The following is a 25,310-nucleotide window of genomic DNA, read 5'->3' on the forward strand; positions in this document are numbered from 1 at the left end:
GTTAGGCCAGTGTTTGCTTGACCAGACAGCTGGGTCACATGGCCAAGTTGACACATGAACCTAACCATCACACAACCTAATCCAAATGTTCCAACTTAATCCCCACTAATATGTCTGCCCCACAAGATTACATCAAAGATAATGGCATTTGGGGGACATAATACATTCAAACTGGCACACCCCCACTTGCTTTGGTGGACAAGAAATTTAATTTCAGAAATGTTTTGGGAGTATATCCATCTCTCTAAGTTCACACAAGAATTCTGATCAATATACACTGGCTTGGATCAAGTTCCCTAGAAGCAGACCCTGAGATAGGGATGCTTGTTCAAGAAATTTATTGGGAGGAGTGATTTCTGAAGAAAGGGTATGAGAGAAATAGGATAGGACAGGGAAGAAAAAGCAAGCAAGTATGTGGTCTCAGCTGATTCTACAAGAAATCTCTGGAGCACAAAATTTAGGGCAGAATTAGTCCCCCCTTTGAGTTAAGGGAGCCAATCTTTTGTATCCCTGTGTCAATTAGTTATTGATCAAGGTGGGGTATGCCCTCCTAGATGAGGAGATGGCAATTCTCCAAAAGAGAGGGCAGCCATGAGTTGTTATCAGTCGACATGAGTAGCAGCCAGTGTGTGTGTGTGTGCACATTGATAGATCCACTACAGTCCAACTCTTGCACCAATCACCTCCTCTTGCTTCTCACATTAAATTCACTCTGTCTAGGTACAACTTCTGGTTGGTGAAAATTTCTGAGGAAACTTATGAGAGGAGGGTTACTGGATTGAACTATTGCCCCTGTTGCTGCATCTGGTCCTGAGCTGTAACTGGTGATCATCATCTCCCTCTCCCACCACTCATTTTAAATCTCCCACCCCTTTGGCTTGTCTGGTGAGTTCACCCAGACCATTATTGTAAGGGGTCTAGTCCCCTGGTCACCAGACCCTTAGCCTTGGTCGTGGTTACTGTAATTGCCTATTTACAGTTCAACTGGGCATGGGAGTACCAAGAGATTCCCCAGTGAATCACCTGAGTGCCAAACATATTCCTCCTTATCCTTTTGTAGCAGCAGCCCTATCTCCTCATAATGAGTAGGGTCAATTACTCCTGCCAAATTGTTTGTGATGTTTACTTGTGTCTTCTGCACCTTGTCATATTTGATCCCAAATGTATCACCTCCATTTTATGACAGATTATTGCTGGGCTCACATGACCTTAAGACCTGATGGGTTTAACAGAACCCAGGTCATAAGTTTAAGCCAAATGGTCATTTGAAATCCTGTGATCAGACACTCTGTTTCTACCAGGATGCTATGGCCTTGCTTCAGAACTCAAGGGGTCTGAGCTGTAACTCTCCCATTGGTCATTGCTAGAAGTTTCATCTTTCTCTACCAGACACACCTCTAGCAGCATGCAATCAGCTGGATCACATGGCCCAAGTGGCAGGGCTGCTTATACTGCAGCCTGAAGTTGCACAGCTCTTTCTTGCTCTGGGCCCACTCAAAGCTAGCATCTTTCCACATGTCAATAGATGAGATTGCCGCTATTTTTATATTTAAAACAAAAAATAAAAAGTTTAATTTATTGCTTACTTAAGCATATGCTGGTCAGACACAATTTCTCCAAGCAGAGGACATCATTGATCATAGATAGAGTTTTAGGGAAACATGAAATTCAGAGATTGATGAGTTTTCAAAAGTATAAGTGGGTTGACAGAATCTTTAGAAATGTGGTTACTTGGGTGAGACTGTTCATTGGTTAGCATTCAGAAGTATGTTCATGGGAATGCATCAAAACCTGTTTGGCTGATTTTCAGAAACCAGGAGCTGTCACTGAATGGTTGACTTGCAAAAGTACATTCACTGATGTGAGTTGTTGTTGACTGGCTTAAAAGGGTTTAAAAATTGTTCTGGTGACTACTTGTTATCATGGGTGTAGAAGTATGTTTTACTGATATGATAGGTTTAAAATGGATTCTGGTTTGACACCATGGCTTCAGAACCATCTGTCTTTTCATAAGAATGAGAAACTTGAAAATCCTCAGTTCTCTGTCAGTCTTCACTCACCCTAAACTACAAGAGACCAGCAAGAATTGTCCAGATACTTACCATTATTGTTTATTTTCTTTGAAGATGAAGTTTTATTTGCAAAGGACTGATTTTTAGTTTGTGTTAATCATGATTTGATATATGTAGATGAATATAAGACTGTAGACAACAGATATCAAGAAACTGTAAGAAAAACAGGAATAACTGGAAATATTATGAGTCTGGAAGGCACCATAGAAACATGGCCCAAGATGTCTCAGGCCTAATCAAGAAAACAGGTTTAAACAACACAATAACGTGGGTCTACCAGGTTTTCTTTTCTTTTAGCTTAGGTGTAGATTGTTCCATTTCACCTGTAGTGTTAATCTAGGTGCAATATGAAATGTTATCGGTGGCATAGATTCCCCCTTGGTTGACCAAAAGAAAATCTAATGCTATTTTATTATTTATCTAAGACTATAATCTGGTTTACTGCACACTGAAGTTATGAAACACCATGTTTTTTTAATCTATGCATTGCCTATAGTGTATTATTATTAAGGTTAATCTTGCCTACTTTTATATCATTTTTCAAAATGGTTGCACTAGATGTAGTTTGGGAGAGTTGAATTACAGAGTTAGGTAAGTTATTAACATTAAGGTAAATATGATAGTATAGGATAGAAGTATATAACTTTGAACCAGTAAAGAGAAAAAAATATGACCAAAGGACAATGAAAAAAAGACTTCAAAGGAGAGTGACAATCTGTGGTGATTTCATTTATGTAGGAAAAACTATTTTCAACAGTCTGTAGAAGCAGTCTACCTCTTGCAGTCATTCAACAACTGTAGGTAAGCAGTCAAATTCCATCGATTGTCTGCTTCTGGGTAGTCTCTGAAGAATCTTGGTTAAGGACTTTCAAATTCTGATAATTCCTCCAATTCTAATAACCTATCCATATGCTTCAGAGGTTTGAGGGTGAAATAAGGATAATAAAGTTTCTTAGAAAAGAGTGAACTTTGAATAATTTATGAATAATTGTCCCAGTAAAATGTTCTTTACTATTACTGAATAGATTAATTGAAATGACCTGGGTATGGAACACAAAATCTAATAATATTTTGGCCACTGTTGTTTGCTGTGACTTTTTAACAGGGTAATGATCCAGAAAATAAAGATACTACTAGTAGTACATATTCATGACACAGAGGCATGTGTTGTATAAATCCATCTGGAGATACCCCAAAGATCCCATGAACCTTTGGTTCCAGTTCACAACTCATCTTACAATTTTTTTTTCCAGAATTGCCTTAATTATAGACGAGGTATGAACTGCCCACATCCTCTGCTATCCTAGAAAACTTTCTCCAGTTTAATTTGTTGCCAATTTGTCACCACTGTGATGTATTGTTTCACGAAGGATTTTGTTAAGTACCCATCTGAAGTTGTATCTGCTTCTACTAAGTGACCATTCTGGCTGTAATAGGGTTTATCCTCATAGATCTTATAACCTGATCGTTCCCAGTGTTTCTTCAAAATTGGGAGCCAAATTTTATGCATCTATGATGTATTCTTTAGACTTCTCCATGAATTTGTTTTTTCTGTTCTATAAGAAGTCATTGCCTAAGGACTTTAGAAAGCAGCCAGTTAGCATGAAGACCTGCCAAGAATTTCCTTTGGCTTCTATAGTATCTCTTTTACATGGGTTTCTACCTTCAAGACAGCAATTTCTTTGGTAGCATCAAGGTATTAAGCATGTAATACCTCTGCCTAGAAAGAGCCAGATTTCAGTCATTTGAATTGATTTGGCTTCAGGTTAGGGAATTGGATTCTACAAGAAACTGGACGATATACTAACGAGAAGTTAGGGCACTCTGGTGTGACTTAGATAGAGGGGATTCCAAAAGAGTCTTAGAGAGGAAGAGGGAGGAACCAGCTTTGAAGATTCTCACATCCTTTTTTTTTTTTTTAAGTGGATCTTCTAATTCAGAGGATTCTGCAGGATTGTGAATGAATGAACTACAGAATAAACGAATATGGGTATGTACAAAGGAAAAGGTATGGAAGGATACAGACCCCTGATGGGTGGGAGGAGGAAAGATATTTTACTTTCACATCTCTGTTATTTGTTTAGCTACACACACACACACATATACTGTGTAAGGATGTACTTTTCTATAATTAAAAACACATAAATATACATAATGAGAGAGAGTCTCCTTTCCTAGTGGAGTTTAAACAAAGGATCTTTCTAGAATGATGAATGCAGCTGTGTTCACAGCCACATGTTTGACTTAATGACCTCACTTGCCCATGGCATCCATCCCACGATAGATGGGGTGCTCCAAACTCTTCAGGTGCTTTGTTCCCTCATGGGCAGAGAGCTGGGAGAAACATTCAGAAGGGAGTAAGGATTCCAAATTTCTGCAGAGGCAAATGAATTGTATAGTAGTATTTGGAGATATAATTGCATCTGTTTTTCCATTTCCCAGGAAGCTAGTATGAAGACTCAGTTATAAATGTCAGAAACTAGTCATAGAATATTCCAGCTTTTTCCAGAATGGATGCAAGATATAAAAGGATGGTTGTTTTATTTCCCCTATTAAAAAATTATGAGCATTGTAAAACATTGAAACAATACATATGTGTATGAAATAAAAAGTGAAAATCCTTCTGTCAAATCATGCTCACCAGAGGTAACCACTGCATGCATTTTTATTTTCACTTAATACATCTTAGTCCACATGAAATATGTTGGTATATTTAGGTGTATTTCATTCTTTTCAACTATTCCACTGTATGATTGTACCATAATTTATGTAACAATCCTGTACTTATGGACAAGTAGGTTGGTCTTTTTTTCTTTTAGCTGTTGCATTCTGCAATGAATAGCTCTACACACGTATTTGAGATTTGTGCAAATACTTCTTTAGGACACATTTAAAAGGTTAAATTTAAATTTTAATAGATATATCCAATTGTTCTCTATAAAAAGATCATGACAATTTATAATCTTACCGGCAATTTATGATCTTTGTATCTTATTTCTCATTTTCCTAATTACCAAAAAGGTTGAGGATCTTTTTATGTTTATTGGCAATTTGTATTACTTCTTTTGTGAATTGCTTGATCTTAGCTTTTGGTCATATAAAATTATGTTGTCTTTTCTGTCGATTTGTCAGAACACCTTTTAAATTATGGATATTAACTACTTCATATATTGAGAAATATTCTCAATTTATATTTATGTTTGAGCATTATGACGACTTTCACCATACAGACGTGTGATTTTAGGAAAAACTATCGGTCTTTTCATACATTGCTTCTGCAGGAAGCACATGTCCCTTCCAAAGATTATCGAAATATTCTTTTATTTTTTTTCCATTGTTTTATTATCTTAGTCTTCATACTTAGATTTTTAATCCAACCATATATTGTTTTTGTGGACGTTATAAGTAGGTGTTTTCTCACTTTCTCTCCAATATGGCTTGTAGGGAAGGGATTTCCAGAGAGATTTTACTGAGCAGCAAGGTAAATGGCGCTACCTCTTTTCGGCACCCACTAGGCTCTCCGCACTTTACATATGGTGCGTGATATTCTCCTTAAGAGAGTCTTAAAATTCTCAATTTGTAGATAGAGTCTGGTAAAAGACTAGCAGCGTCAGCACTGGTAGAGAACACGCGGTCAAGACCCTACCGAAGCTGAGTTTAATCTCTCTCCGCCACGCCGCTTTCCAACCTCTCGCGACAGTTCTACGTCATCCGAGAGCGCCGGTGGCCAGGAAGGTCGCACGACCTGCGTCGCGGGAGTTTACGCTTGAGGTGCTGTCTCACCGGTGAGGCGAAGAAGCCGGCGAGTCTCGCGTTCTGTGGAACTTGCAGCCTTTGGCTTTCCGCCGCTATGGAGTACCTTATCGGCATCCAGGGCCCCGACTACGTCCTAGTCGCTTCCGACCGGGTGGCCGCCAGCAATATTGTCCAGATGAAGGACGGTGAGAGGAACCAGAGGAGGCCTGGCCGGGCCTGCCTGTAGGAGCAGCCGGAGGGAGTTCGTGGGAGATTGGGATGGGTGTTCCAGGGAGGTCTGGGAGATGGGGCCGGTCCTGCCTGCACTTATCTCTTAGAACTGTGGAGACGGGCAAACAAGCTTAGGGCCTTTCCATTCGCTCCTCGGTCAGTGCTCAGTACACTGACCTTAGCTAAACGTTTGTGAAGCGAGAGTTGCCTGAGGGAATTCCGTTTGTAAGTGTTTAAGTATCTGCCGGGCACCAGGCTTCCTTGAGCCCCTAATTGCTGATCAATTTCCTATTGTCGCTACTAAAGAGATTAGTTTGCAGGCAGCATAAGGTGGAATCCTGGGGACCTTGAGACTGTGGGACTAGAAGTTTGGCATTTCCCTTCCGCTGCCTGTATCTTCCCGTGACTCAGCTCTGAACCTTCTTTCCTAGTTTTCAGGGCCCTGGCTGTCAAGATTTCCTTATATTTAAGTAGTTAGTGAAATTAGGAGTCTCGAATCCAGCCCGTCACATAATTGCTTTGTGACTTTGTACAGGTTACTTCGCAGTGACACGCTATTTTCTTCTTCAGTAAAATTAGATTAGTAATACCAATCTCACAGGTTGTTGTGAGGACTGTGTCAATGAGATAAGTTATGTGCAAATGTCTAACACAGTGACAAACACTTAGGAGTAATAATACTAAGCACTTATCATGTATCAGGTGTTGTTTAAGCGATTTACATTAATTCGTTTAATTCATTTAGCCCTCTGCGATAGGCACTATTACATCTCCATTTTACAGCTGTTAGTTCTGAGGCACAGAAGTTGGGAAATTTGCCCAAGGCCACAAGTGGCAGAACCCGGGTTCAAACCTTTGCAATCTGACTCCAGATATTTTGCTTGTAATCACCGTATCATACTGTCTCGCTATAGTAAGTACTCAATAAATATTTTAAAAAATATATTTTGGCTATTGATCTGTGGAATCCGTGTTTTCATGATTGATCTAGACATGCTACTGTTGAAAAAGTTTTATGCTTTATCTCAGAGATGGTTTAATGTTCTTCTGACAAATAGGTTTTGAGCATCTATATGCACGTTAACAGTGCTAGGTACTGAGGAATGCAAAGAATAAGATGTTGTTCCTATCTTACTAGAGATTATAATTTAATAAGGGTATTAAATATGTTTACAAATAATTATAACAAGCTAGAAAGTGACTTGTCATAGGAAAAGTACAAACTTCACAGGTAATGCAGAGGAAAAAGATTTTTAGGTAATCAAGAGGAATAAGATTCTTTCTGGTTGAAGAGATTAGGGAAAGCTTTCAGGACAGATGACAGTTCGTCTTGGGTTTGAGGAAAGGAAAATGATTAAATCTGGAGTTTCCTGAAGTGTGTGAACAAAGGCAAGAAGTGTCCACTACTGCTGCTATAGGCAACAGGCTGATTGTCAGGCTCTGATCATCTAGGGAGATGGAAAGACCTCTGAGGGACTTTGCTTGTGTTCTATTATTTCTGAACATAGAAAGAGGAATCTGAAAGTGGTTTGTTAAAACATCTATTGTATGGATTGTTCCTCAAGTGAAATTACTTCATGACATTCCATGATTAGTTTGTAGAAGTTTTGTTTATATACTAGTTTTACCAAAGGAATAAATATTTGTTGGAGAGTAAATTTGTCCATTATTTTGCATACTAAGGCTTTTGACAATCACGTGGTTTTAGCAAGAAGCAGTGTCTAGGTAGAGCAATAACCAAATCAGTACCTTTACAAGTCTATTTTATCATAATAATGTATGTAAAATCACTTTGAAAAGCAAAATGTGCTTTAAGACTACTTATGTACACAGTACTTTCAGGTGTTGTAGGGGAATGCAATGTAGGGACCACAAAGGGGTTCAAGGCATTAAGGAAACAAATAAATACTACAAGATGATTACATAAGGTGAAAGACGTAACAGTCATAGTATGTTAGTTTTATATACATATATATGTATGTATATACACATATATATATATGCAGCTAAGTTGTGGGTTTAAAGAAAAATCACATAGGAAATATAGTTTCCATATACGCCCCTATTATTAACACTTTGCATTAGTGTGATACCTTTGTTACAGTTGATGAAAGAATATTATGATTGTACTATTAACTATAGTCCATAATTTACATTAGGGTTTACTGTTCGTGTTGTTCAGTCCTATGTTTTTTTTTTTTTTAATTTTTTATCTAGTGACATATATACAACCTAAAATTTCCCCTTTTAACCACATTCAAATATACAATTCAGAGTTAGTCACCTTCACAGTGTTGTGCTGCCATCCCCACCATCCATTACCAAAACCTTTCCATCAACCCAAACAGAAATTCTGTACCAATTCCCCATTAATTCCCCATTCCCTACCTCCACCTCGGCCCCAGGTAACCGGTATTCTAGTTTCTGACTCTATGAATTTGCTTTTTCTAATTATTTCATAATCAGTGAGATCATACAATATTTGTCCTTTTGTATCTGGCTTATGTCGCTTAACATGATGTTTTCAAGTTTCATCCATTTTATCATGTGTCAGAACTTCAAATTTCTTTTTTCAGCTGAATAAAATTCCAATGTATGTATATGCCACATTTTGTTTATCCATTCATCGGTTGATGGACCCTTGGGTTGCTTCCGTCTTTCGGCAATTGGGAATAATGCCGCTATGAACATCCCTGTGCAAATATCTTCTGAGACCCTGCCTTCAGTTCTTTTGGCTGTATACCTAGAAGTGGGATTGCTGGGTCATATAGTAATTCTGTAGTTAACTTTCTGTTTTCCACAGGGGCTGCACCATTTTACATTCCCATAAGCAATGAGTGAATGTTCCTATTTCTCCACATCCTCTCCAACACTTGTAATTTAAAATTTTTTTAATAGTAGCCATTCTGCTATCTCTGTGGCTTTGATTTGCATTTCCTTAATGGCTAATGATGTTAAGCATCTTTTCATTTGCTTTTTGGCCATTTCTGTATCTTCTTAGGAGAAATGTTTATTCAAGTCTTTTTCCCATTTTTTAATTGGGTTTTTGCCTTTTTGTGGTTGTAGGGTTTCTTTATGTATTCTGGATATTAAACCCTTATCGAATATGTGGTTTCCAAATATTTTGTCCTGTTCTGTAGATTGTCTTTTTACTTTTGTGATAAAGTTTTTTGGTACACAGAAGTTTTAAATTTTGATGAGGTCCCATTTATCTATTTTTTTTCTTTTGTTGCTCATGCTTTTGGTATAAAGTCTGATTAGGTTAGATTTTAAATTAATGATTTTAGCAGTAAATCAGAGAAAAGAAATATCGCTGTGTTACGGAAAGAAGAATTTGAGTTAGTTCTTGAAAAATGGTTGGAAATAATTGTACTGAACTCTCTCTGATTAGCCCTGTAGTCTTTTCTGGCATAAAAATTTTTGTGGCAGAGCTTTGGAATTACATGAGGACTTTTCCCCACCTTTCGTTTCATGAAGGAACCTGTGCAGGGTAGGCAAGAATGCTGAAAATGAGTAACAATTTGGGACTCATTTGCTCCAACTGTAAAATGAGAATAATACTTGTAATCAGTTTTTCAGTCTATCTTGTGAGATATTTTGGTACTATAGGGAAGACAGTTCACAAAGATGGCTTGCTTATTAAAGTGGTACAACTCTTGGTTTGGTTATATGCTGTATTTCACATCTCTTGCCTCTTGGCCTGTATAGAATTGCTTTAATTTACTCAGAGTACTCAAACCCACACAGAACTTTCTCTTTTCTGAATTCCTATAACATGTATGATGTGAACTACACTGTCTAACAATAAGTATAATAATATTGTACATACATAGAATTCATTACAGTTTTCCTTACTTGTGAGTTAGGCAGGGGTAAGTGATGTGACTGTTTTACACGTTACGAAGCTAGTGCTTAGAGCAATTAAATTGTCCAAATTCAGAGTGCTGGGCCCAGATTATACCAAGGTTTTTAGGGTCCAGATGACTTTCCAAAGTTTTACACACTGATGTTCATTTTTTTGTCCTTTTGTTTTATGTTTGTGTATCTTGCATGTCCTTGTAGAGAACCAGAACTTCCCTAGAGCCATACAGGCTGTTTCCTGTGTGCAACTCAGGGGAGCCATTAGCACCTCCCCTACTACTTGCTGTACATGTAATTGATGCTTTAAAAACACTTTTGGCCTTATATTAATCTCATTTGAAATTAAACAGTTGGTGGAATTTTAGCCTTTCTTTTAAATGTGAATGTTTTTTTACTGATTACAAAAATAATGCAAATTTATTAAATAATGTTTTCTTTAAAAAATGATGTGTATTAAATATAAAAAATTTTGGAATTACTGATAAGCAAAAGGAAGGAAAATAAAAATAGCCCATATTCTTACTACTAGCAAGCAAGAACTTAGAACATACCCTTCTAGTCCTTTGTCTTTGCAGAGATACCTATAAGTGATTTTTCCTTTTATAAACAAGTTTGCAAACAGTTTTAAGTCTCCTTTAGCTTATGTAATGAATAAAAATTTGTTTGGTTAGGAGTTTCAAGGGAATTTGATTTTCTTTACAGATATATTTTTTGTTTTTTTTTTTTCCCCAAGTCTAAGTAGCCATATTACTGGTATCTACAACTCTCAAACACTTGTAAAATATTTGACAGTAGTGTTTTATTCTTTAAATCCTATTAAGGGATTTCAGTATTTCAGAAGCTTTCAAAATGTCTCCCAGGGTAGATTATTCAGCACGATTTGAAAAATAAAAACTGAAAGTGAGAGTAAGACAGGGCGCTTTAGGCTTTTTCTGAAGCTGCAGACTGAATATGGAGTTTTCTTTCTCGGGCACTAATTGCTATTTATTTATCAATCTAATCTTAATGAATCTGGTTCAGCTAGATAAGATTAGAGCATTAGGATTTTTGTGAGGTATTTTTAAATAGCTTACTGTTTGAATATTTGTTAGAATTTTTACTTTGGAAATGGGATTGGTTTACTTTTAAGGTGGTTTATATTCTCATTTGAGTTTCCATTCTTTCTTGTGTTGCCTTCTTAATTTTAATTATAGCACCAGTCCTTTTCATATGTATTTTGTTTGTGTATTAATATAATAACATTTTTATTTTTAAAAACATTTCAGGGCTTTTATCATGAGCCTAAAGATGATCACCATTAGCTTGATTTTTTATTCTTTGTTTTGGTCCTTACATTTCAAAATGCCTTTAAATGTTTCTAATTGTATTTTTGATTGTCAACTTTCATATATATTCTCCTACTAAAATTGACATTAATAAAATAGGCTGATGGTTTAACATGGAGAATTAAAGAGAGAAATACAGTTGTCCATTAAAAGCAAAATAATAATTGGCAAAATTATTCAATATAGTATTTGATAAACCTTGTTATTCATTATAGTAATTGGTTAACCTACAAATGGTTACATAAATAAAAGCCATAAGTTTCTGATAAGGTTATTTCTAATAGCATGTCTTTTTATTTGAACAGATCATGACAAGATGTTTAAGATGAGTGAAAAAATCCTACTCCTATGTGTTGGAGAGGCTGGAGACACTGTGCAGTTTGCAGAATATATTCAGAAAAATGTACAACTTTATAAGATGAGAAATGGTAGGTAATGCTTATAATACAGCTTTGGTTAGTTTGTCTTTAAATTTGAATTGAGAAGAATATTCTCTGTTGGCAGTTCTACCCATGAACAGACCTATGTGGTCATATTGTTGAGTTTTCCTATTTTTAAAAAGCTTATCTAGATTCTCCTTCCGATTGTAAAGATTCTCTGTAAAAATCCCAGAGTAAAAAGAAGAACCATTATAACACCGACACTTGGAGGATAAAACAAGTATAATCTTGATGGTAGGCATGGTAAATTAGACTTTTTAAGTGTTAGATATTTCAGAGGATATAATTTGAGCTGAAGTATATCTGAATCTCAGAGCTAAAAGACGTAAGCAAATCTTGGCTTTACTGTTTCCTATGTGACAAGTCTCTTACCTCTTTGGGCTTTCATTTTCCTTATCTCTAAAATGGGATTATAACGATAATGAATACATATGAAAATGCTTTATAAACTTAAAGCTCTGTATAATTGTAAGGGATTTACTGTATCATACAAGGGTTCCACTTGATCTCTCTGGTAGGTTCTTGTCTAGGGAGATAATTAATGCTCTCTTTGGGGCTAATGGACCCTTACCCACTGGGAAAGTCTCCCTAACAGACAAGAGTAGCCACGAGTTCTCTGATCCAGGATACTTTGTAGAGATGCTCTAGCAGAGAGAACTCTACTTCCAGTTACTTCACCATTCTATAACACTATTGTACACAGCGTTGGTGTAACTGAATTTGTATATAATTGCATGTGTAAAATGACTAAATAAGATCCATTCATACAGCTTTTTAAGCTGCAGATTTAGCATCATGCATTCAATTCCATAAATATTTTGAGGTCCTTGTCTATGTTAGACACTCTTCTTAGTACCACAGAGAATTCAAAGATGAACAAGGCTTAGATTCTGTCATTTAGGAACCTAAAGTACATGGTACTTATGTTTAAGCAAACTTAGAATATTTCAAGAATTCTGATAATATTTACTGGTTCTACTGTTTCCTATATGACAAATGAAGGGTGCCAATAACATTTCTGGTACAGCAGTACTTCACTGGGAAGTAGGGGAGGAGTGAAAAAGAGTAGAGGGAATTGCTTGTTATGTGGGTCTTAGGGTATGAAGTTAGTGAATAAAACAAAAATTGTATATGGTTAAAAACCCTTAGATTACCTTCCACATGCAGTTTTGTGTATGTAATCCTATATGGTAATTCTTTTATATGTATATGGTATACATATAAAAGATCAAGAACTTAGCTAAGACTAAAGAAAGGAAAAAAGAAAATCTACATGTAGATGATTGGGCATCAGACTTTTCCACCTTTAAGATAACTGTCAAATCCTCCACTTTTTGTGGAGAATTCAGAAGTATCCCTGTTCTTTCGGAGTTGCTTATTTTATGATTTGATAGGTACTAATAGTTTGTTGTGAGGATGAAATTCAGTTGACACCTATGAACACACCTGAAACTTTGTAGTTGCTCAATAAATATTTGTTAGAATTTTAATCAGAATCTTGCCTGATCTGACACTTTTGTTTGAAATGTTGCACGGAATTACTTTACCACATGCTGTCTTTCCAAACTGGCATTTTCTGTGATCATACTGATTTGTGGGTCCTTCTCATGCCTTTTGGCACTGGTCATATTTTATTGAGTGTTAAGTTCCAGAGTGACTGCATTGTTAAATGTTCACCTGATGCCATTCCTCTGGACTGTACTTTTCTTGGTATTACAACTTTTTAAAAGCGATTTTATACTTCATATACTCCTGTTTTTCAAGATGTTGTAGATAATGATGGAAACATTCTTTTCCTGTTGGCTTGTACTTTTGAAAGTCGTATTATACTTCTTAATAAAGTTACATTAAAAAAAAAAAGAAGACCTTAAACAGCATGACTCTGAGACTGCCCTAACTTCCAGCCGTTCTTCTCTCAATATTCTTTTTAAAATTAACTTTAAAAATTGGCAACTCAAAACCTCTTTTTATTTTACACTTGTATGTGTGCACCTCTTTCCTTCTACAGAGGAAACCATTGTCTATTGATGATTGAATGGTTTAAGCAAGGGCTATGAATTTGATCCCACCATAGAATGGTCACCTTGGTTTTATTTTGTGGCCATGAATTGCTGTCACTACCAGCAAAATGTTTCACAAATGTTACATGAGGAAAAGGACTAGAAGTAGGATTGTACTCCAAAATCTGTGTGAGTGTACAAAGGATGGTGGGCTTTAGAACTAGAGTAGTGGAATGGTTTAGGGTATGATTAATCTTTCTGTTTCATTTTAAATATGACTTTATCTCTTGTACCAGGATATGAATTGTCTCCCACAGCAGCAGCTAATTTCACTCGCCGAAACCTGGCTGACTGCCTTCGGAGTCGGGTAAGCAGTATAGTAGGCAGCTGTAGGTATGAGGAGAAGATTCTTCTGTGCTCCTTTTATATTCCTGTTATGCATGTGTGGTATTTCTGCTTTTTTGGGGGGGCGTGGGGGGTGGGGGTAGGGTCTCCTGGATCCTTCCTAATGCTACTTACTCATTTTCCAGTCCCTTTGGATTTGTTTTAACTTTCTGAAGAGTTGCTAATTAAAGCCCAGAGAGCAAGTATACAGTCCCAAAGATGGATGCTGGACACCAACTATGAAAGCTTGTGACAACCTTTAAAATTTTTTTTCCAAAATGTTTTTGTGGCAAGCCACGTTTCTTAAATCCTTTGGTTGAAGATCCCTACATGGTAGTGGAGGTGAAACCTTGATGATAATGCTGCATATTTTCATATCTTCTAAAACTTGAGATTATTTATCTTTGTCTTTCTATTACTGTTTATGTCAAGGCACACAATTATTCCTCCTCACTTATTCTGGCCTTGTTGCTATCATAGAGCATGTTAAGAGATATGATATTAAGGATTGAATGTATTAAGGATTATGTAGGATGTGCCAAGAAAGTTCATGATTGCTAATGGTGTGTATTATTCCCTTCCCACAGGGGCTAAGTAAACAGAGCCTTACCATGTGACCTTATCCCCCAGCCCCTACCCATGCCTGTTTACTCATCTTTGAATTCGAGATAGCTTCCTAACCCCACAGGAATGCTAGGAAAATGCATGCTTGTAAATCATAATATTTAGCGTTCGTATCACTTTTGCCCAAAGCATTTCGTTTAATAATTTAATCTACTCATTATCCCACTGAGACAGGTAGTAGTTAATTCTCTTTTGCTGATATGGAATGAAAGGCATAAAGTGGCAAAGGGACTAGCTCCAAGTTACACAGCAGGTCAGACAGCTACAAAAATTGTGCCGTAACTACTTGACTATTCTGCTTTGTGTCAGTTCTTTGGTTCTTCAGTATTTTTTCTAGAATATTGATGCTGTTCATAATTTTATTATGGTTTCAGCTGCAGTTGCTTAAACTCAGTTGTAATAGAAATCTAAACAGGTACAGGTGTTAAAAAAGTTACTACAGCTCTTTAATGCAGATTATTTTCTAATGTCCAATAATACTAGATTGAGAACTTCTTGATAAATAGCATCTCTTTTTCTCAGTGCTTGCTTTGACCAAGGGGCTTGTGTAATCTGAAAGATGATGAAGTTTGAAGAGAAACTCAGAGGTTATGGATCGGGAGGAGGAGACAGATTACATAGAGTGTTTTGATCTACATGAAAGGTCAATGGCCTTTTCTTGTTCACTCTTCCATAAGAGAGGAAAATTCCTGCCACTCAGAGGTTCCTTTGGTTTTTAGCAGAGAGTATGCTGTGGCTTGCTGTGTAAAATATTCCTCTGACTTATCAGTCAGAAAGGGAATAAGAATTCCAGCTTTGGGCACAATAAACATTCTGTCATAAATTCTACAGACATTGAGTGAATTAAGCCCATTTTAGAATTGAGATAAGAATGGCAGAGTTCCTTATGCAAATGCAGTGGATCTGGTTAATCTTAGCAGAAACATTTGATGTCTCAACAAATAAATATTCCTTGTAGACACTGACGTGGAGCTTCTAGTAAATAGTGATTGCCTCTGCCTTGTGCATCTACACTGTGTCCAATCACTGCTCCCCCACCTCCCATCAAAATAAGTTATTAGTTCCAAAATACGAATTTATATTTTAGTCATTTCATTCTGGGGAGAGAGGTGATGACAGTTTTTCAATCTTCCTGGTAAGTGCACAAATCACTGAATTTAGTACATTTACAAGGCAAGGTCACATCATTTGGCACATGAAACTTATTTTGGTCTCAGCATGAATAATTTTGTATCTGTAGCTCAAATTGTTTGATTTCTAATTTGCTCTTTGTTTTGAGTGTGTTTGTGTGTGTGGGGTTGGGAGCACATTTATTATCACAGAACATATAATGACTCTCATGTAAACTGGTTCATAAGATGCCGGAAATTTTGAATTGTGCTTAAGAACACAATCTCTGGAATTAGACTGTCTGGGTTTGAATCTTTGCTCCCTGACTGTGTGTCTTTGGACAAGTTCTAAGCCTTCATTTCTTTATCTACAAAACAAAGCACCTACTTCATAGAATTATTATCAAGATTAAATGAGGTGATCTGTGCAAAGCTCTTAACAAAGTTCATGGCATATACAACTGATCATTTTTTGCTTTTATGCTGCTATTGCTGTTTAGCTGAAGAAGCAATTTAATAGCTAAAAATTAGCTTCCTATGGTGAATTTGTTATGTTATTTTAGTTGAACTGACCTGTTAGTAAAGAGGGTGTTATAAAAAAACTACTGGTAGTATAGGAAAAATAAGAAGAAAACTGACTCTGAACACCTACTATACACTAGGCTTTGCTCTAGATCTCACAGTCCAATATGGTAGCCACTAGCCATATGTGGCTATTTAAATTAAAACTACTTAAAATTAAATAATATAAAAAATTCAGTTCCTCAGTCACATTAGCCACATTTCAAGTGCTCAGCAACCACATGTGGCTAATGGTTTCTATATTGGACAGAGCAGATAGCATCATCATTACCTAGCCCTATTCTAGATACTTATATATGTGACTATTTAATTCTCATTAGGACACTATAAAATGAGTGTTAGTCTCATTTTACTTACGAGGATATTGAGGATAGTTAATAGAGAGGATAAGTATCTTGTCCAAGGACGCATATATAGGTTGTAGAAGACTGAGGTAAGATTCTTAACTTCAAATACCATACTCTTTTGTGCTATCTTCTTTTTTAGTTACCAAACTAATGTACACGTGTGCTTGTGTATTTGGGGGAGCATAAAGTGTTTGGATCTATTAAAATGTCAATATGCCCACATGAATCTATGAATGTGTGCCCATTGCAGATGTTCAATAAATATTTGTTGAATAAATGTCATCTATTTGGGTCCACAAATATCACTGAAAATATTTTTGTGCATTTATACACTGGAAGGGAATGTTAGTTGAGTGTTCCTAATGAATGGATGTTACTTCTCCATGTGAGAATTAAAAACAAGAGATCAGGAGATGAAAAAAGATGAACAGATGGAAATAAATCAAGAGATTTCATTTTGGTTTTTATTTAAATTCATGTGTACATTTAGATTGTCCTGCGCCTGGTTAAACCTCAAGGTACAGATTACAAAGGGGCTTTTGTTATGGGTTTGACCGCCCAATTTTGAATATTATTGAGGCCTCTTTGAATCAGGGTTTTGGTATTTGAAATACTAGAGTTCCAATCCCATCTTTGGTCCATACTAGTTTTTGTAATCTTGAATAAGTTACTTGTGTTTGTTAAACCTCAATTTCCTTGTTTATTAGAAAGGAAGGGGTGATCAAATGTATCAAATTATGAGAAATGAGAATCATTGATTTATTAAATATAAATTGAATGAATAAATGGTACCTCCCTGGCAAATAGTGTTTAATAAATTACTCCATCATTGAAGAACTGCTATTTGGATTTTTAACAGGATTATTTTGAACTTTGTAATAACTTATGGCTGTAGTTTGTGCTTTGTAGAAGATAAAGAAATATTTAAGCCCTGCTTGTTCAACTTCTTCTTACCATTTAACTTAATGGACTTTAGAGGGAGGACAATGAGTAATAGGGCTATTTTTTATTTGAAATGAATAGTGTGGCACATTTGGCACAGCCCATCTAAATGTCCTAAAATATCTGTTATCACTCACCATCTGCATTTTACAGATGTGGAAATTGAGGTATGAACCAGTCAAACCTGATGTCCTGGGGAATGTGGAGTTCGTGGCAAGCTTTAGAGTAGAATGCAGGCATTTATGGTATATTATCTTCAGGACTTTACTATTGCCATTTGCTGGTCAAAGTTTTCATAAACCATTTTTTTTTAAGTGCTTGGTGAGCCTTTGTTAATTTGTCTTTTTATAAGGCTATATTTGTAAATGTTTAGCAAACAAACGATAGAAATAAAGATTTGGGTGGCAGTGGGGGGGGGGCAGGCGTGGGAATGGGGAGCAGTCATCCAGCCTGATGTAGTAGTTTTCAAACTTTGTTCCATGAAGCACCCTCAGGAAACTCACCAGGAAAAACCAGTGTGGTAAAGCTTCAGCTCTGCTTCATATAGATCAACTCAGCATTTACCTGTTTTATATATTGGGGTTCCATGTAAGATTTTACCTGAAAAGGTGGCTTTAGTGCCCCCTCCCTCCAACGTTTGAAAGCTACTGGTAAAACTGAAAGAACCATGATCCAGGAGGTTTAGCACTAGGTCTTCTGTGAGCTAGTTGAAAAACTTTGGGAGAAAAAGAGAATATGTTTGAATGATTTTTATGGTTTCTTCTAGCCCCCAAATAGCATGATTTAAAGATCTGGTGTTGAGAGTATAACCAGACTTTGATTTATTTTTCAGTAAATAGGAAAGAATATTTATGAAAGAATTCCAGTATTAGGTATTTCTATAAGTGACCATGGCTTTTCCCAACACTCAGGGCTGAATTTGAGTGCTTTTGGTCTGGTTAGTAATAGGCATGTATAGTATACTAGAAGAATCCTATTTTTTGAGTCTTCTCTTCTAACCACCAGAGTTACTCTCATGCCTTTGGTGGCTAGCACAAAGACATCATCTGTTTATTGATATCAGTGAGGTCATGTGACCTTCTGAACAGATGGCTCAGGTGGGACCCTGACTTTGCAGGTCTTGTCCCCTAAACATGATCAACCATTTGTTATATGTGATTAAAATATCACTAACAAGGTAATTTCACATGCTTTTTGGCAAATGTGGTTAGCAGGATGTGAATGACACAGCACTGCCTTCCTCCATGTGCCGTTTCCCTTGAGGCCTAATCTCCTCTGCTTGCCCCCATCTCACCCATGCCCAGGCTTGCCTTCCAGCTCACCTGCTCCAGATGGGAGGCACAGTGGGAGGACACTGGCAAAGGCAGATGTGTTTATTTTCCAGAGACAGAATGTTGTGCTGCCACAGATGGCAGTGCCTTGGAGCAAATGGCAGCCTTTGACACTGTTGCCACACAGCCTGGGCATCTTGACAGACAGAGCTGGCTTACTTTTGGTGATGGGGAAATTGAAAAAAAAAAACAAAACAAGATATTAATCATGAAACTTCTGGACTTTTTGGGCAAATGGCAATCCTTTTAGACTTGGAGAGCAACCTTCTTCCCCACAAGTTTTTCAGCTAACTATGGATTTTCACTAGGGCCAAGAGTTATATGTCTGTTAATTACCTTTGCTTCCTATCCTTAATAGCACATAAAGTTAAAACTGAAAACATATGGCTGCATTTAGATGCCGACTCAATGGTACTGCAAAACACATGTGTGTCCCAGATCAGATCTCACAGCAGTCTCTTAGGATTGGGGGTGGTTCATGTCTGTCCCATTGGAGATACCACTGTTCTATTTTTAGTGGTCATTTTGATTTTCCAGACACCCAGGGACAGATGTGCCTTGAAGTTGAGATGCCTTAATATGACAGCACTTTTTGCTTATAGTGTTTTCTACCAAGAAGAATAAGAATTCTGATAGCTGCCCTTTTAAGCAGTTTGCTTATATAAGCATCAGGGCTTGACTAAGTGCATTAAGAAGACAAAGACTATGTATATTCAATCATTATACTTACTCATCTCCTTGTAAAAAAAAAATGGCTTAAGAAGAATCCTTTGAAAGTTGTTGGCTTTATCAGGAAACCTGTTTTTTTTTCTTCTTCTTTTTTTTACTATGTGCTGTTTTTCCCAGCCCTAGTGCTGATAGAGTTAGGAGTTTGCAGGTGTAAAGTTCTCCCCCTTCCCCTTCCCCAGCTCTCTCCAGGGGGTTTTATGTGAGAAGGTGTTGCTTTCTCACTCAGAGAGCATATATGTGCTACCCTGTTGGATGCCTGCTGTGAGCAGAGAGAACCCCTGTTCTGGTTGAATGGAATGAGCCTATTGGATGGCTAGATTGTGCAACACCATAATACTAACTTTTCACCTAAAATATCTTTCCTGTCCACACTGGGGGTGAAGCAATATAGGTAATTGTTCTAGATTTGTACTGTTTTGAAACTCTTGTCTTAAAAATTAATGTGATTTCCTACCAAGATTTGGTTTCAGCATGGAGCAGCAGAATGCTATGTCTGTTTAGTAAGAACATGTTTTTATTGCAATGTTTACCATTAGAAGTGCAGATTTACCCTCCCCTCCCCTTTTAAGATTGCTTTAAACCAGTGGCCCAGTTTGAGTGGGCATAGGTGTGGACATGCCCTCACATACTCTTGCAGATACATACACCATTGCTACCTCTTTTTACCAACCCTGGCCCAGGATCATGCAGGGATTATGAATTCAGGGGCCAATCCCCCAAACCTCATGAGGTTTTCTTTCCTCTCTCCCAAAAAATCAGTTATCTAAAATGAATGACAGTAGGGAAGAGAGAGGAAGGGTTGACAGTGTTCTCTATCTTGACCTAGCAGGTTGTTGCATGTGTATTCACTTTATTCATTAAGCTGTTACTTGTATATTTTATATATTTTTTTGTGTTCGTGTTATTTCACAAAAAGGTTTTAAGAAACTTAAATTGAAGGGTAAGAGGGCAGGAAAGCATAACACATTTTTTTTAAATTAAAAATTTTTCAAAGTTTAGATTTACCATCACTTGTATACCAGACTAAATAGGATTAACTAGACTGAAAAGAAAAAGAGGAAATAATACTCTCTGAATCTTTGTGGACTGAAATGACCCACTAGAATTCTACTCTTCTTTTTCTGATGCCTACTATTATGTGTGGTTTCTTATAGCTGAGAAGTTCTGTAGCTAATATTCATTCATTCAGCAAATCTTCAGTCTATGTTGTCCTGGGTGCTGAGGATACAGAAATGCAAAGCTTAGTGCATGCCTTCATATGGGGAAATTGATAAATAAACAGTCACTTGCAGTGCAGAGTGACCAGTGCTATGATAGCCATACACACAGGGTGTTCTGGGAACACAGAATGTAACTTCAGCCTTGAAGGATTAGCTGTTATTAAGGCAAAGATGAAAGAAAAAGATATATTAGGCAAAGGGAAAACTTTGGAAGCACAGACAACAGAGATCTGTGAGAGAGTATGTTACATCAGGCACAAAGCTTTATCCTAAAAACATGAGGTGCTCTTCAAAGTTTAGTTTGTTGGCTAAGAGGGGCTTAGCATGATCAAATCAGATTTAGTTAGATCTTTGGTCACTCTTTGGCAGAGAGTCTGAAGGAAGCAGGGAGACCAATGAGGAGCTTCTGTGTCCATTGCAGCTGTAGAAATAGCTTGTGTTGGACCTGGGGTGCTAATGGAGAGCACCGTGTTCTAATGGAAGTGCTCCTAAAGAGTCTTTTCCCCAAGATTTCCTTAGTACTCTGTATCTACTTGTTATGGACATCTAAAAATATACACAATCATATAGTATTCAGCATTCATAGATAGTCATGGGTATGCTTAGCATGTATAATTTAATATATGCATAGTGGTATACAAGTCTGTAACAAGGCATGGCTTCTGCATTTGAATTTTTTGAGACTTGATTGAAAGGTATATGGAGTCTTAAATTTTCCCGGGAAACTGCCAGCTCATGAAAAAAGAATTTGAGTGGCCTTATTGCAAACATGGTGGTGTTGGTTTTACCATTGCACAATCAGCAATTTTATTTTGATGTTATTTGGGGGAAAGCAGTATTTTTGATTAGCAAGTAAAATTAATGTAGAAGACAAATACTGTGTTAACTAGTTGGTATAATAAGGCATCTGTGCCATGTTGCATTTCAACTCATTAAATTTCGAAACTTCTAATTACGATAAAATTACAACTTTAATGGGAGAACCAGTCAAACTTGGGGTTAGTGATGGGTTTGGAGAAGTAAAAGTTACAGAAATTTCGGAATTATTGAGGGAGAACTTTAAAATCCAGTTTTGCTAAAAATTGAAATATATGCAATATTTAAATTGTTTTGCCCCTAAAATTCAGATTCAGTAGACATTTCTTAGGCATCTACTATTTACCAATCCTCTTTCCAGGAACTTTAACACAGGTGAGCACTTTCATTACTCACAACCCTGTCTGCAAGTGATAATTGCGCACCCTCATCCCCCATGTTACAGATGGGACACTTGAGGCTCCAAGGCTAAGTAGACTATTCTAGGTTATACAACTGTAAAGTAATAAAGCCAGATTTGGTCTCAGATCTTCATTTCTTTTTTTTTTTTTTTTTTTTTTTTTTTAATTCAACACATCTTTAATGAGTAACTAATTGCCTGTTCTGTTCTAGGCACAAGAGGTACATGACTCCTGTCCTTAAGGAGCTCAAAGTCTAGAAAGATACACAATAAATGAACTATTCCTATATATAGAAAAGGAAGCCAAGGAGGATTTAGGAATAGGGAATAATAACCCAACATCATCAACATTTCTGTCTTTGGACTAAAAAGGTGGGTGGTCTTTTCTACAAAGGTGGGCCATCATTTTGTGATCTAGGAAAGTAAATTAGTCACAAACAAACAGTAACTCAGTTTAATGTGCATATTTCTTTCCCAGACAAGGTTCAGTCCATCTGCTTTTTGTATTGGCATCACACATTCAGTATGACAGACAGACACACTCACTGACTGTATTTACTCCAAAACCATGAGAGGCCTTACTTGACAGCTTGGTGGAGGGGAAAGAGCTTCAGATTTGGATTTTTTTTTTTTTTTTAATTTTTTTTTTAATCATCATTTTATTGAGATATATTCACATACCACGCAGTCATACAAAACAAATTGTACTTTCGATTGTTTACAGTACCATTACATAGTTGTACATTCATCACCTAAATCAATCCCTGACACCTTCATTAGCACACACACAAAAATAACAAGAATAATAATTAGAGTGAAAAAGAGCAATTGAAGTAAAAAAGAACACTGGGTACCTTTGTCTGTTTGTTTCGTTCCCCTACTTTTCTACACATCCATCCATAAACTAGACAAAGGGGAGTGTGGTCCTTACGGCTTTCCCAATCCCATTGTCACCCCTCATAAGCTACATTTTTATACAACTGTCTTCGAGATTCATGGGTTCTGGGTTGTAGTTTAATAGTTTCAGGTATCCACCACCAGCTACCCCAATTCTTTAGAACCTAAAAAAGGTTGTCTAAAGTGTGCGTAAGAGTGCCCACCAGAGTGATCTCTCGGCTCGTTTTGGAATCTCTCTGCCACTGAAGCTTATTTCATTTCCTTTCATATCCCCCTTTTGGTCAAGAAGATGTTCTCCATCCCACGATGCCGGGTCTACATTCCTCCCTGGGAGTCATATTCCACGTTGCCAGGGAGATTCACTTCCCTGGGTGTCTGATCCCACGTAGGGGGGAGGGCAGTGATTTCACCTTTCAAGTTGGCTTAGCCAGAGAGAGAGGGCCACATCTGAGCAACAAAGAGGCATTCAGGAGGAGACTCTTAGGCACAAATACAGGGAGGCCTAGCCTCTCCTTTGCAGCAACCGTCTTCCCAAGGGTAAAACCTATGGTAGAGGGCTCAACCCATCAAACCACCAGTCCCCTATGTCTGTGGTCATGTTAGCAACCATGGAGGTGGGGTAGGCGAATACCCCTGCATTCTCCACAGGCTCCTCAAGGGGGCACTACATCTTTTCTTTTTTTTTTCCTTGTTTGTCTTTTTTCTTTTTTCTTTTTTTTTTTTAACTTTCCCTTCTTTTTTAAATCAACTGTATGAAAAAAAAAAGTTAAAAAGAAAACAAACATACAATAAAAGAACATTTCAAAGAGACCATAACAAGGGAGTAAGAAAAAGACAACTAACCTAAGATAACTGCTTAACTTCCAACATGTTCCTACTTTACCCCAAGAAAGTTACATAATATAGCAACATTTCAGTGAACTTGTTCCTACTACATCCATCAGAAATTAACAGACCATAGTCATTTCTGGGCATCCCCAGAACGTTAAATAGCTTATCTGTTCTTCTTGGATTACTGTTCCCCCTTCCTTAATTGCTCTTTACTGCTAGTTCCCCTACATTCTACATTATAAACCATTTGTTTTACATTTTTCAAAGTTCACATTAGTGGTAGCATATAATATTTCTCTTTTTGTGCCTGGCTTATTTCGCTCAGCATTATGTCTTCAAGGTTCATCCATGTTGTCATATGTTTCACGAGATCGTTCCTTCTTACTGCCGCGTAGTATTCCATCGTGTGTATATCCACATTTTATTTATCCACTCATCTGTTGAAGGACATTTGGGTTGTTTCCATCTCTTGGCAATTGTGAATAATGCTGCTATGAACATTGGCGTGCAGATATCTGTTCGTGTCACTGCTTTCCGATCTTCCGGGTATATACCGAGAAGTGCAATCGCTGGATCGAATGGTAGCTCTATATCTAGTTTTCTAAGGAACCGCCAGACTGACTTCCAGAGTGGCTGAACCATTATACAGTCCCACCAACAATGAATAAGAGTTCCAATTTCTCCACATCCCCTCAAGCATTTGTAGTTTCCTGTTTGTTTAATGGCAGCCATTCTAACCGGTGTTAGATGGTATCTCATTGTGGTCTTAATTTGCATCTCTCTAATAGCTAGTGAAGCTGAACATTTTTTCATGTGTTTCTTGGCCATTTGTATTTCCTCTTCAGAGAACTGTCTTTTCATATCTTTTGCCCATTTTATAATTGGGCTGTCTGTACTATTGTCATTGAGTTGTAGGATTTCTTTGTATATGCAAGATATCAGTCTTTTGTCAGATACATGGTTTCCAAAAATTTTTTCCCATTGAGTTGGCTGCCTCTTTACCTTTTTGAGAAATTCCTTTGAGGTGCAGAAACTTCTAAGCTTGAGGAGTTCCCATTTATCTATTTTCTCTTTTGTTGCTTGTGCTTTGGGTGTAAAGTCTAGGAAGTGGCCTCCTAATACAAGGTCTTGAAGATGTTTTCCTACATTATCTTCTAGGAGTTTTATGGTACTTTCTTTTATATTGAGATCTTTGGTCCATTTTGAGTTAATTTTTGTGTAGGGGGTGAGGTAGGGGTCCTCTTTCATTCTTTTGGATATGGATATCCAACTCTCCCAGCCCCATTTGTTGAAAAGACCATTATGGCTCAGTTCGGTGGCTTTGGGGGCCTTATCAAAGATCAGTCGGCCATAGATCTGAGGGTCTATCTCTGAATTCTCAATTCGATTCCATTGATCTATATGTCTATCTTTGTGCCAGTACCATGCTGTTTT

The 25,310-nt window shown here is 37.1% G+C and overlaps 1 protein-coding gene across 1 annotated transcript in view; it reads left to right on the forward strand.

Moving 5' to 3' along the window:
• The first annotated feature begins 5,808 nt into the window (after positions 1-5,808).
• PSMB2 (proteasome 20S subunit beta 2) overlaps positions 5,809-25,310 on the forward strand; it is a 38,591-nt gene continuing 19,089 nt past the window's right edge. The window contains exons 1-3 of the mRNA XM_037827748.1: positions 5,809-6,013; positions 11,530-11,652; positions 13,961-14,031. Coding sequence (XP_037683676.1) covers positions 5,923-6,013; positions 11,530-11,652; positions 13,961-14,031 — 285 coding nt within the window. The 5' untranslated portion in view covers positions 5,809-5,922. The remainder of the gene's footprint in view (positions 6,014-11,529; positions 11,653-13,960; positions 14,032-25,310) is intronic.

This window comes from Choloepus didactylus, chromosome 2, assembly GCF_015220235.1.
Source record: "Choloepus didactylus isolate mChoDid1 chromosome 2, mChoDid1.pri, whole genome shotgun sequence".
In the NCBI taxonomy this organism is placed as follows: Eukaryota; Metazoa; Chordata; class Mammalia; order Pilosa; family Megalonychidae; genus Choloepus; species Choloepus didactylus.